Source organism: Neopelma chrysocephalum, unplaced genomic scaffold (genome assembly GCF_003984885.1).
Source record: "Neopelma chrysocephalum unplaced genomic scaffold, ASM398488v2 Primary Assembly neopelma1_103b, whole genome shotgun sequence".
NCBI lineage: Eukaryota > Metazoa > Chordata > Aves > Passeriformes > Pipridae > Neopelma > Neopelma chrysocephalum.
Window position 1 is genome coordinate 6146968 of NW_020897767.1, and position 14521 is coordinate 6161488.

The window sequence follows — 14521 nt, forward strand, 5'->3', positions numbered from 1 at the left end:
AGCAGCTTCAAAGCCATGAAAGTTATGATTATAAATGTCATACTGTAGAGAATTAAAACGTGCTTCACATAGGTGGATATTTTTAAACTACTGATATTTGCAGGTCTTCGGATCTCAGGGGTGATAGAATAAAGCCCAGAGAACACCAATCAGAGAAAAATTTCAGATAAAACAATAAACACCACATATCCCCTCACTCTGGGTTTAACCTCGTGGCTGGCACCCCCAGCCATATTTTTCATATTTCTGTTGACCTATTCAAGAGGTCAATAAAATCCTGATAAAAACTCAGAGAAGTACCTCCCTTACACATTTAATTTTTTAAGCATATTGAAAATATAATGCTTTGAACGTCAGAATTTTTCAGAGTCATCCAGTGTGAACTATTATTGCAAACGATGCGTAGGAAGACTTTGAAAGCTGCTGTTGACTAATCCAGGGAATATGAACCTCTCATTACCACTTAATTCTGTACAGGGTATAAACACAACTCTGAGCTTGTTCTCAGAGTTCTGTGCTGGTGCCATCAGCCCCTTCTCAACGCCTTCTGCTGAAAGTCTGACAGCACTGCTTTACAGAACCACAAAGAGCCTTTAAAACAGATCCTGTGGAATACAACAAGGGGGGGAGGGGTGGAATACACAAAAACCAGGCAGCAAATATATTGGCTTAGGGTAAATAAGGGAGGTGTATGGTCCTTTCCCCGGGATCCACTGGGTACCAAGGCACACAGTCAGCTCCGCCTCCGAGGCGCTGGGCTGGCTCCTCTTTGAACATATGCCCTTTCAAGTGAAATTAATCACTCTCTTTATCACTCCTGCAGCATCTGGAGCCATAATCATTACCCAACTGCTGAGAAAGAAATGAAACCACTAATCGCACGGGGAGCAGGGCTTAGCGTTCAGAGCAGGAAAGTTTTTATTAAGTTCTCATTTGAAAAGTGATTTTTCATGGCCAGCCTTCCAGGACACGCCACACAAAAGCTGGATCTGCTTGAGCAACTGTCTACAACTCATCCCCCAGCACACAGAACCACTACAGAAGCGCTGTAATGAAGTTTTAACACACTTTTCCAAACTTAGCTCTATAATCTTAAATCACTGTTATAAGCAAGTACGACATGGAGACACATTCAACCACAAACTTTAAAAGGTCTCTGGAAGAAAGAACTGCAGAAGTGGTGGTGGACACCAGTGTCATCAAGAGTAAGGACCAGACAGTGCCTCTGGAACACTCGTACTGATCTCAGCAGGAATTCCCCAGGCAAACTGAAGATCCTACATTCAAAACTACTACATTAAGTAGCAATTTCATCATATCTATCCACTAGCTGAAAGGGATTAAAATAAACCATATCGACACTACTGCAATCATCTGGATTACCACGAAATATCCCCTATCCCTTCTAACTTCTCTAATTCATTTTCCTGGCTTTTGACATTCATATTTTTTGACACTAAGAAAGAATACAAAGAATAAGTTGAAGACAGCAGGACTATTCTCATAAATGCCAGAGGGGGGAAAAAAAACTAGGGAATAAGGGTATCAGAGGGCAGAAAACCCAAACCTCACGAAGAGTCCCTAGAAAGAATCAGCAGCATTACTTCCATAGTGAGAACAACAATAGGCATCTTAGGGACTTCTAACACAATTTTGTGTATTTTCACCCATAATAATTGTGCTCTACACAAGAGTTGAATGAGAAGGTGATTATCCCCATATACTGAAATCATTCAACTAAGAGGCCAAGTAAAACTCTTACTCTAACTTAAGATATAATTATTAAGAAAAAAAAACCCTGCAGGGTTCTGAACAAGGGCAGCAAAATAATTAAATCTAGTACTCTGCTAAAACAGGCTGAAAATGTGATCATCCATTTTTAATGCTCCACCTATACGTAACAACAGAAATCTTTCCAACAGCTGCATTCAATTAAAAAAATATTAACCCCAAGGAAAAACTACAAAAACATCCCCATCTGTTTTTCTTGCCACTCACTGTGCTTCTTTTGTGTCTGAAATATGTACGACAATACAATCCAATGAAGTTGAATGAAAAGTACCACAATTCCAACAATAATAAGCTATCTTTTTATTTTTTAAAATGAACAATTTAAAAGAAATCACTTTTGCAGATTTTCCCCTGTGACCCCCCAGCTCTGTTCCCATAGTAACTATTGAGGAAAGAAAAGGATAAGAAGCCTAACGTACTTTTCCCAATACCAACAAAATACAGAAAAAAGCACCTTATTCTCAAAAACTATTATTCTCAGGAAGGGAAGAGGGACATTAAAAGATTAGTGTGAATCTCTTGTGTAATCTAGTTTAAACCACCACCTACTGAACATCTGATGTTGGTTAGACAAAGATGTTTGTTAAAGCAGGCGGCCTTTTTGTAAAAGAACTGTTGAAACAGTTTTGGAAGCCCAACAATAACAAAATTACCAGGAACATGCTGTAAAAGCTCCCATCTGAACACAGCAAGGCACCAGCCCACAGCCGTGCTGCGGCTCAGCGCTCGTCTCCACCGAGGAACTCGCATTCCAAGCATGTAAAGTGTAAATTTTGGAACTTAATTTCAGTGTTATTTCAGTTCCTCCTTTGCTTAACTTTTTAATTGGTCTCATACTCTACACTGGAGTGTGTTTTTCTAGGAAAATATACAGAAGCCAGTGATCCTTTCTTTAAGCAGTGCCACCAAGAACCTTCCACCGGTGCTGACAGGTCCCTACGGGAAACCAGAGCTAATAAGGGAACAACTTGGCAACACCAAGTTTACAGACAAGGAAAAATAGCATCAGTTTAGGCATTTCTGCATCGCTAATTACACTTCCCAAACTCCTCCAGGAACAATTTCAATGGCATTCTCTGTGCCACAGGGCAGGTCCCTCAGCCATGTCCCCTACACAGATCTTTGAGCCTGGTGGGATAAGGACAAGACCCCTGTGGGCTGCTGTGGTATTTATCCAACCCAACCCAGACCTCGAGCACCTGGAGGAAAGACCAGGCTGAAAAATGATCTTCCAGCATAAGAAAGGTTCTCCAGGAGAGAGAGATGGAGCTCTTATGGTGTATGTTTGTCTGGTTCTCTGACAAACACACCCGTAGACACAAGGTCTCCACCAACTTTGAAATGTCTCACCCACCTAAACATTAATTGTACAACCACCGCAAAGGGGTATAAATTAAGGCAACGAGTGCATCTCCACAACTCCAAGACAAGTTGGATTCAGCTCTTGAGAAAACAAGACCAGATGAGGACACCACATCAGAACTGGAATAATGCAGGTGAGGTGCAGCAGCAGAACATAGTGTAACAGAATTTAGTGGTCTATGGAACAGGAAGGAGAAAATGTGGACAGGAAATGGTAAGGAAAATAGAGAGACAAAACCAAATGTTTATCCATCTGAAACAGCTGCACTTCTGTCTGAGGAAACATGAAATTAGCTTTGAGGTCACCCTTAAAGCTTCTCAAATATCAGTGACTTATATCAACCAGCATATTAAATTTTGCTGCTAATGAAATTTTGCAAAAAACTTTCTCTGAATATTCGAATATTATTGGGTTTTTTTAAAGTTTTATAGAAATAAAAGTGTAATTTATATTTTCCCATAAAATATTCTTCATAAATAATTATTTTAGACAAATTTAGAACTAAAGTACTACTTTTTTATTTAAATCACTTTTTTAATAGCTACATAATGAAACTATACCAACACATTAAAAACAACTAACCTGCTTCAAATGAAACTGTTCATTACAAAATGTTTTTAAAAAATGATTCAGAGATATTTTAAGCCAGACACTTCTAATTACAATTGTAAAATATCAGAAGGTGAAATCTTCATTGAGATTTGATATAATTCTGAGGAGCAATGCTAAGAAAAGATTTCATCCAAAGAGAATATGTTTACTCATAGAGGTCCAGAAGCTTGGTACCCTCAATGAGTAAATACATTAGCAGCAATGACCAAAAGAAGTGTTACTTAAATAAAAGAGTAGTCTGGCTCAAGAACAGAGGTATAAACTGGTCATTATTAAAGTTCAAGGTAAAAATAAGAAGGCTTATCATTTTAGAACAGCTTTTCATCATTAGAAGTTTGGAATCATGAGTCAGAAATATCATAAACCTCCCAGATGCCACACAAAGATCGCTAAAAAGCCACTGGTGCCTCATTCACGAGGTGTTGTCCTATCAAATAGAAAAATCACTTAATCTAGGGCAGATCATCACTCTTCACTTTGTTGAGCTTCTCGAAAAACTTCACTTGTTGCAGAGCTATTTTAGAATCTTCTTTCAGCAGGTTTGAGCTCTGCTGTCCTTTGAAGACCTGGACTCCTTTTAACATTTAGTGTACGCAGGTAAAAACCTGTCTTTTAATACGTAAGGTCAAAGGCACTTCCAAACCAGCACTTGACCTTCTTGAAACTACGATCTTGAGAAAGGGCACTTTATGGCAGCATTATCTGAGAACAGAGAACAAAGGACCCTTTTTCATCGTAGCCGTGGCTGCCTCGCCCACCCTCACGGGCAGTTCAAAGGTTCCTCCACGTTAGAAGTGGTTCTCTGAAAAGTTCATTTCGTACCTTTTCCATTATGGATTGTTTCAGAAGAAAGACTAATGATCAAAACCCATTTGCTCACCCTATTCTAAGGACAACTTTCAAATAGGGGTAGTGACTCCAAACTGAAGTTTTCCTGTGTTCACCTGGGGCAAGAGCACTTATGGCTCACACACCTGGCTCCCCGAAGCCCACAAACTCCACAGGTTTAATGGTTTCTTCCTCGGGTAAAAATCTCTCTACTGTGATCAGAATCATTACAAACCCATTTCCCAGTCTGATACCTCACTTTCAGTGCTCTTCCACTCATATCAGGGAGCACGTCCCTGCTGGGCTAAATCACCATCCTGACTCATTTTTGGTAGAGAATTACAGATGGAGAACTCCCTGGGACACAACATCATCTAACAGTCCCCTTTTTCCCTTCCATGGTAGATAGAGTATTATATCCAAGTTAGTATTTTTACCATGATTAAAGAACTGTTTTCCTAAAAATCAGAACAATTTCATCCTACAAGAAACATTTTTATAATATTCTGCTTATTAAAAAATAAAGCCACATCATTCCTTCAGCTCTGAGAGCCACCTTTGTGGGGAATACCCCTTATCCTTTTCAATCTTTCAGTGTTTTGGGGGAAACAGCACATGCACAGTCACTGAAGTACAGTTTATGAAGGAGGTGAAGACACCAGCAGTGATGGGGAGACGGCAACCAACCCATGAGCAACAGCAAGTGTCTCTGGGAAGAGACACCTCAGCATTTTGCAATCCTAATTATCAGCCCCTCTCCGGTAAAGCACACAAAATATTTCCTGTGTTGCACATATTTTACACTTAATTTTGACTTTAGAACTAAATCTCAGAGCTTCACCAAAAAATAAACCAACTGGAATTATCCTGTGGATTCATGTGTGTGTCACCATTCCACACACAGCTTTAAAAGCCTGAATTACCGTCACTAAAACAGAAATATTGGCATTGCAGAGATTCCAGGAGCTTTTAGGACCACTCAAGTGTTGAAGAAAATCAACACGGGGAAATATGCAAATTGCTAATTGGCAATTGCATTAAATACTATTAATTCACGAGAATTTAGATCCAATCAAACTTAGCAAGTGTGAGAAAATTGTTCAGCTCTTTGAGGTTGCTGAGTAATTTAACTGATATAATTATTGCTTTCATGTTTAGTGGTCACTAAATGAGTATCTGACAAGAAACATCTTGAAACCAAAAGATACAGTGTACAGATATTTGGGCATCAATATGTAACTTCTAAATGCCAAAAGCTCAAAATAAATGGTTTTAAAACAGGCCACAAATAAGGAACACGCAAGTGACAGGGAAGAGCTTGTATAATTTACCTCACACTGACAAGTTCTTACATTTTAGAATTACAGAGCCTGGGTTTTTTGTAGATGCAGTGATTTCAACACTGTTGCTTTCACCTACACCCAGACCACCAAGCCCAGCTTGAAAATGTGTAAATCTTCATTAGATAAAATCAAGGACTTAATTGAAAAAAGTCTGTGTTATAAACTGCAGTGCTGATAGGATTCTTTCTTTTTTTTTTCTTTTATGTTTTTTTTTTCTTAGCCCCATCCATATTAAGGATGCCTCCCTAGACTTCTATGTGCTAGGAAAATTCATTTTAGTACATATAAATTCATTTTCATAAAGTCAGAGCTTTCAGTAGCATAATCTTATTTAATTATAAAGCATGACATTTCAATAAGGAGTTGGATTTCTCCCCAGCAGGTAAGTAACTTGCCATGCTTTCAGCAGCCAATTTAAGATTTAAAAACAGAACAGATCGTCCACTTTCCCATTAAGGATTGCTCATTTCTCATCAGGACAACAGCTGCAGGTCTTTCTATCAGAATGGATCTGCTCAGTTCTGACATTAAAAGTTTTTAATTTTAGGTTCTCTGTGCTGTGCTTTTATTTAATTTTTCTTATTTTGCATTGGGGACAAAAGTCCTCAAACTATGGGATAATTTTTTTATAATTATTATTATTATACAAACCACAGACCTCAATATGTCAAAGTCTTCACAATCTACATCCCGAAGTTATTTTATTGTTAATATCCTGCCACAACAGCTTCTATTAACCCTTCAACCTCTTCAGATTCACCTGTTCCACTCAACTTACTATCCCTCTCTTCTCAAAATTTTTAGAACTTTCTTCCCTGTAATCTTTTAGAAAATTTAGAAATGCTGATGCTTCACTACTACTGCAGAGAAAACAGGGGCTTCTCAAATACTTTTTCTTAGCGAAACAAAGTGTTTTGGGTGAAGATACTATTCGTTTCAACCTAGAACTAAACATTTGGGCATTAGATGTAACTTTTACCATATTTTCAACAAAATACTCCAGTGAAAAAAGAAAAAGAAAAAAATGTTTACAAATACTGGAGAAAAAATCCTTTCTTTTTTTTTTCCCAACGGGACAATGAATTTGGCTGAAACTCACATGTGATTTTCATTTGGAAAACATTTCACTCAAAGTTGTTTTCTACCTCTTGTCACTACATAAGCAGAGAAAGTACATCAAAACACGCTCAGGATTTGTGGTTTTCAAAGTGACTCTTGAGGGCTCAGATATTTTTAATTCACTGTGGGAGTCACAAGAGCTGACAATTTTCTTCTGCATCTGGAAGACAGACTTTTACAACAAGCTCATCGTGGGGCTTTCAGTGCGTGGTGCCCACATCCACACACACCTGGGCACCACCTTCTCTTAGGTCTAAACAAATCTGCCTCAGATGACTTTGAAGCATCAATAACTCCTTATTGTCAGCTGGAATCATCAAGTCAAATTAAATTTTTATGACTTCAAATGTACAGCCCTAAAGACTGATGGCACAACACACCTCAGAACTGAAGAGAAGACAGACAGCAATGAAGGCTCTAATTTGTCTTAAGAAAACAACTCTACCTTTCAAAGCTTGTACAAAAATCAGGTAAATAACAGTGAATTGGGGAAATAGAGTTGGTGTTTATTTCCTCTTCATTTCATATGTTAGACATTGTAAAAAAAAAGAGTCTTTGGAAATATAGTGTCATATTGCACTTCCCCAGCACTCAGCCTCCCATCCCAGCAGCCAGGCAAGAAGCTGCTGTTGTTCCCACCAGAAGGACAGGAGCCCTCCTGGAATAACTGCTTCATTATTCAGTTCATTCAGTCTATTACCTTCTACAGAACTATAATTAAAAAACAAATAACCAAAATACCAAAGAACTTCCCAAAAAAAAGGAAAGAAATTATTTTTCCATCAAATTTAATCACTCTCTCGCTCAGTCGCAAAAGGTCAAACCTCAAAGGGATCCTGGGCACTGAAACCTCTGGTTCAGTTGGGTATTTTTGATTAAGTACTTTAAGTAAACATTTCCCAATTAGACAATTTTTCCATTTCACTGAACATTCTCTGTTGTTGTGTGTTGTGCTACAAAATAAGCATCCAATGCATCATGTTTGGGTTTGTGCAGCTGTATCACACCATCTCCTACCCATCACCTCCCTGTCACTGAGTCTATCAATGTGTCTTCACATTCCAAGCCTTGTGCACACCTGGTTTTGCATATTCAAACCCTGCATGTATCCAACCCGACCGAGGAACAGAAATAATTCACTAAATGTACCAAGGAAATTACAAACAGGTCAACCAGAGCATAGACTTCTGGCTCAGTACATCCTGAGAGTGTGCCCTTTGCATTCAAAAATGAAAAGAAAATTATTAAATATTTTGAAGGAAGCAACATTAGGATGATGATATCAGGATCCAGTAAATATTTTACTCTTGAATTAGAAGTATTAAGGAGTCCAGAATTATACTCTGGAGTCACTCCGGTGCTTAACTGCAACAGGCATGAAGATTATTAACCTACAGCAGAGATTAAACTCCTCTATTTGTCAGTTACAAAAAAAAATCAGAACAGAAGAAATTATCAGGTCTTTTTAATTTATTACTGAGCTAAAACAGAATGAAAACCAGGCAATTACTCAATCCTCAAATGCAAGAATTATCTAGTAGATAAGAGAATATATCTTTATCCTACCTGTTTTCCAGACAAATTGATGACCTCTCCTGGCTTCCAGATCAGCTGTTTGTAACATTAAGAAAACAAACAAAAGGAAGGGCTTCCCCAGGCTCTGCCATGCCCAATGAGGAGAAACCCAGTTCTGTTGTAGAAGCATAATTCAGATAATTCAGTCTCTTGTCTTCTTTGGTCCTAGAATTAACAAAAAAAAAAGAGAAAGCTTGCTAAAATATTTAAAACACCAAGGCAACAGGCTCAGCCTAAGGGTAACCTGGTGGCCACTGTGCATTTCACAGTCCCTGTGTGCCAGATTTGATGAGGACAAGTCTGGTACAGGTGCTTCGCTTGGAGAGAGAGAGAGGAAAAAAAGAAGGGGGAGAAGAGAGAGGAAGAACCAGCTCCCAGAGGACCTGCAGACCCATCCTACAGAGCCACTGTAAATGCTTTTAGCAGGTTCTTAAGAAGAAATCTACCAGTGCAAATAAATGGCAAGGGATCCAGGAGCAGCGTGTGGTATGTTCCTTTTCTCTGCTTAACTTTAGCATGAATATTATCATGATATAGGCAGAGTAAACCAAAGTGAGAATGGATTCCAGGTGCAAAATTCAGCTCCCAACACAGACCCCATGTCCTACAGATCCCTGACAACCAAAATGACAGACCTGGAATTGTTTTAGCTCTGTGTAAACATGGAATAGAACAACATAAGAAAGGCAGCAGGAAAAGCAGGGAAGCAAGGGTTGCTTTTTAGCAGATGATGAACCACCTTGAAAGGGAAAACTAGATCCTATGTAGGCATTTCTAAGGAATTGGGACTCTCATTCAAGTCCCTGATCTTTGAGCTCCAGATCAGCAGCCAGTTACTCCAGAGAGGTCTCTCTGACTAATGGATTTTAATTAAGCTCTCCAACCTCCAACCTCTCTCAGACGAATACCAGAGGCACGTTGTGAATGAGACAGGAATGGATCAAGTTCTGCTGCTGCAGCGGTTTTATACCACACAATTCATTAAAATAATCACTGTGTGGTGCTGGAAGCAAGGAGGAATGTCTCTCTTGGTCTCCCACACAAAGCAGGAGACCAAATTCTAAATGCCTGCTTCAGCAAACATCCACATTGTTTACACACCACAGAAAAGCTCCAAAGGAGAGACTAAAAAGGCATACAACAAAATAAAATCTTATCAATTCTAGTTCACTCTGGTAATTCAAATTCCTGTTTCTCTCATCCCAGAAGATGACCAAACCAGACACTTATTTAGACAGATTTTACGTGAATTTCAAGATATTTTTGACTCGTCCACATTCAGGAAGGAACAATTTGGAAGTCTCAAAAAAATGTTCATGGTACTTCCCCATGAAAAAGTTTTTGATGTAAATTTACATATTCATTTTTCTGATGTAATAGCTTTTGTATTTATACTATGCTTAAATTCTCCACATAGTTCTATTTATTAGTGATTAACCTTACTGTTATAGGTAAAAATGTCACATCCGTGCTTGCATAAGGATAGAGATAACACCTGTCTTCAAGATTTGCCTTCACTGGCATAATCTTGGTGATTTTCATTACAATAATTATTAGTTTTTACAAGTTTAGTCCAGAAAATTCCATTACATTTCTAACCTCATGAAAAGCAACATTGTCATAGTACATAATACACAGCATCGTTCTTGATAAGAAACTGAAGATAAATCTGAAAATTGTATATACTGAATATACAGTAAAGCTTTTAATTTCAAGCTGTATTCAGATTACTTTGAAACAGTTTCTATCATGATAAATTCATGCAATTATATTTAATCAGATATTGACTAACTACAGTGGCAGATACAATGTAGGATCTGTTATCTGGTTTAGCTCATTCTTGTGTTCCAGAGGAACAGCATCTCATGTAAGACCTGAAAGCCCACCAAGCTGTCCAAATGCAGTAATGTGGGCAAGAGACTAAACTTATGCTTTTCTCATGTCTTCTGGGTTAATTTTATTCAGAAATCACATTTAATTCACAGTGCAACCCACCAAGTCCCAACACCCAGGCAATGTAACACAGACCACAAGTGGCCTCATAAGAAGCCCAAGAAATCTTGAGCATCCTTCAGAAATCCAGTGCAGCAGGGAAGTCCTGGGGTGGGGGGAAGAAGGGCCCCCAGACACCATCCAATTAAGGGGTTTTTTTGCCCATCTAGACAGCTGCTCACCTCACACAGAAGAGCTGAGGAGGAGCAACTCGCCCAGTGCCTTCAGCATCGCAGTCACCATCTATGACGGTCGGAAAACAGAGTCACCGACTTCCTGCCAAAGGAAAGAGAAGGAATCAGTGACACTGGCTCCAACACTGTTCACACACAGAAACACAAAACGAGGAGAGAAATTATTCAGCTGCTCAGATTTAAGTTGTGGAGGGGAGCCAGCTCTGCCCTGCCCAGCCCTGCACAGACAACACCCATCTGACTTGCAGGGCAGCTCTCCAGGTCCAAAAAATGCCACTGAAACAACACAACTTAAACAGGCAGGGGCATGGAATGAGTGAATCCAAGGAAACTCAGATAAGAGCTGATAAAGATGCTGAGATTTTTAATGAAGCACCAGTAGTGCTCATCAGCTGCCTTCTTAATGCACTGCCTTCATGTCAGCATTCAAAGGGTCAGCGAACAGCAGCACATCCCTGGGAGGAGCTGCCTCCTGCCCAAGACAAGGGGTTTCACATATGTTCATTCTTTGGGCAGGACTACAAAGATAACTGGCTGCTGCTCCCCACGGAGCAAGAGCAGAGATTACATTAAGTCAGGAAAACCAGAAATAAATTAGACACCATGACACTGATTGTAATCTCCCCCACCCCAGCAGAGCTCAACACAGTCCACTGATTTACACCCCAGCAAAGCACAATAAAAATTTGTCTGTATATCTGGGTTTGTGTAGCACAATTTGGAACAGTAGCTGTTCTGTCCTGATACGATAAAAAATTATTGCACAGGCAACATATGCTATCTACAGAAACATGAATAAATTACATTATGAAGGCCACCAACACTTCACATCAAATTTAGTTACACTGTATCTCAACTCCCAAATGTGTCAGCATGGCTAGCTGTAAACTGGCAAATACAAAGGAAAATGGAGAAAAAATATTTAAATTTACATTTTAAGAATTGACTTCACCGAGACTGCTGATGATTAAATTCATGCAATTGCTTAAATACCACCGAATCACAGAATGGTTTGAGTTGGAAGGGATCCTAATGAACATCTCATTCCAATGCCCTTGCCATGGGCAGGGACACCTTCCATTAGACCAGGTTGTCCCGTCCAACCTGGCCTTGGACACTTCCAGGGGTGGGGCAGCCACAGCTTCTCTGGGCAACCCGTGCCAGGGCCTCACCAACCTCACAGGGAAGAATTATTTGCTAAATATGTTCAAGATTTGTGTTTTAGTCTGAAAAAATCTCTCTCTTTTCCAAAACTGATTATCTGGATTTATTCAATATCCTTTATAATACAGGCTTGGCCAGTTAATAGTCTGCTCTAGTGTATTTTTCATGAAATTAAAAAATTAGGTGTTGTTCTTGATATTTGAAGGATTAGTCATAAGACTCCTTGTCGTTTTGTTTGGTTTGTATGGAACCTTGTTCAGAAACACACAGGTAACACACATTAGCTGTAACGGCTGGGAATATACACGCAGTCGTGACAAAGTTATGTGCAAGTTTTCTAATGATCACAAAAATGCACTTACATTTTCAAATCCACTGCTAATTCTCTTAATGAAAGGATTGAATAAAACTATAATTTTGAAAAGCAGACTTATTTTAGAAACCTCTATTTCTGCTGAAAACATGGCATTCTAGTGTCAAAATGATATAAATAAATAAATATGCCTATAGCTGACATATATCTTATTTGTGAAGTGTTCAAAATTTAATTTCATTTTCAGTGTCAATGGAATATCCACCAGCCAAATCCCAGTATAATCCCTGTTGAGCCAGGGAAGGGAAAAATCCTCTGGGAAACTTCTCCCATTTTCCAGCTACTGCTGAGCACTCAGAGAAAGGTATTCCCAAGGGAAGGCACTGTGCCAGTCCAGGACACATTAGAGTCCTCAAAAGCACCCAACACTGAAAGATGGAAGGCTGATGGTCCAATTTGGACTCTTCACTCACAGCTCCTGCACTGTTAGAGAAGGGGTAAGGTGCTCTTTCTCCAAGTTTCCATGGGACAAGAGGTTTCTCCAGTCCTTCTCCATCATTTCTGTGGCTTAGGAAAGTCCAGCCTGGCTCTGCTCCAACGTGGATTTACAAAGTATCTAATACTGAATTTAGAAAAAGATCAACTTAAACTGATCCAAAGCTGAGACATGATTTCAGCCTTGTCATACATCAGTTCAGTTCCCCCTGACTTCACTGGGAGTTGTGACCTTCCCCGTCACTGGCAAATCTGACCTACTTTCTGCTGTGAGATGGGAATGCTGACAGGGACACCTGGGCAGCACTCTCCATTTAAAATACACCATGGAATTAGAATAATCCTAAACACCTTAAATAGCAAGAGGAAAAAAAAAAAAGGCAGCAATTGCAGATCACATGTGTGGCTATAAATCATTTGGCAGGTGTCTAGCACAAAGATAAGCATCATTAATCATGAATAAATTTTCTTAATACAAATGTAAGCAGTAACTATGCAACTGTTTGCCTACTACACACAGCACAAACCCATTGCATGTGATATTCCAAGATAATCTGGATGTTTATATCATACTCTTTATCCTCAGAGACCAGTAAAACCTGCCTTGCCTTCTCAGAAAGCTGTTATCCAAAAAGCTAATTCTATTCTGTCCTAAAGCAGCAGAATGCCTGACCTGTAGCAGCAAAGGCTGATCATCACAGACAAGGACTGCTGACCATCCCTGGGGGAGAGACTTCCAAAGAAACACTAATGCTACTGCTACAGGCATTGAGTTTAACAAAATTAAAGTGTCTGGACAGTCACATATGTCAAACTAGAAACAGACCTTCAAATATAAGTGTATATGTGTCCAGTCTTTTATTTAATGATGAATACGGGTACACAAATTTGCCCTTACTTCCATACCTAAAGTGAACCCTATACATTATTCCACTTACAGATTTGGAGGGAGAGAGTCTTCTGGTTAAAGTAGAAGCAGCCTAAATTCATTCTACTTCCAACTCTGTCAGAAACTTCCTGAGCAAAAAGTCATTTAAGGTCACGCTTAGACACTAATACTTGATTCTGCAAGTGATTTCAGCGAGTGACTTTGCATATATGAGAATGGCAGCTTGATTTTCTATACCCCTACTTTGTCACCTCCAAACCTAAACTGAGAATATTTACTCTTCTTCCAGGAGCATTTTAGAAAATCCTGGATAAAAGCACACAGTGTGAAGGAGTAAAATTTATACTTGGGTTAACAAGTGCCTGACAGTATTTTTGTCCTAAGCGGTCACTCATTGAGAACCCAAACATTGATCTCCACAGTTCTTTGATAATTTGCTACAATAATTGTAAGGGTAAATAATGAAAGAACATCTGATGTTAACACATCTGCCTAGAAGATAACTCCAAACAATGAGCAGACTCCAAACCAGCCTCTTTGGGCTGGGAGAAAGCCTGCACAACCTCCACATCTACGACACTGCTCCATTTTCATGTATAAACTTCAACAACCTTCCTCAACACTCTGTTGCTGGAAAGCTCAGTAAGTTGTCACCATCTTTACCAGTCATATTAGAAAGTTTGGGTCTTCTGGAGATGTTTACAGTCAAACAGTAAGAATCTATTAATTATCTCATCTTTTCTATTCGATTGTATCCAATTCTTGTTCCAAAGCTATGTAAAATCCTGGGGATTAAAAGCAAGAATATGAAACTACTATGCTGCCAATGAATTGCTTCTTAAC

General features: G+C 39.2%; 1 protein-coding gene across 5 annotated transcripts in view; it reads right to left on the reverse strand.

Moving 5' to 3' along the window:
• The window catches only part of THSD7B (thrombospondin type 1 domain containing 7B), a 309626-nt gene that overhangs the window by 244951 nt on the left and 50154 nt on the right, over positions 1-14521 (reverse strand). For 3 of the 5 annotated variants that reach the window (XM_027695950.1, XM_027695952.1, XM_027695951.1), the window contains exons 2-3: positions 10806-10899; positions 8623-8796 (exon numbers count right to left, since the gene is read on the reverse strand). In XM_027695950.1, coding sequence (XP_027551751.1) covers positions 8623-8761 — 139 coding nt within the window. In that variant the 5' untranslated portion in view covers positions 8762-8796; positions 10806-10899. Of the gene's footprint in view, positions 1-8622; positions 8797-10805; positions 10941-14521 lie in introns of those variants that run through there. The other 2 variants (XM_027695954.1, XM_027695949.1) reach the window with 1 other exon arrangement.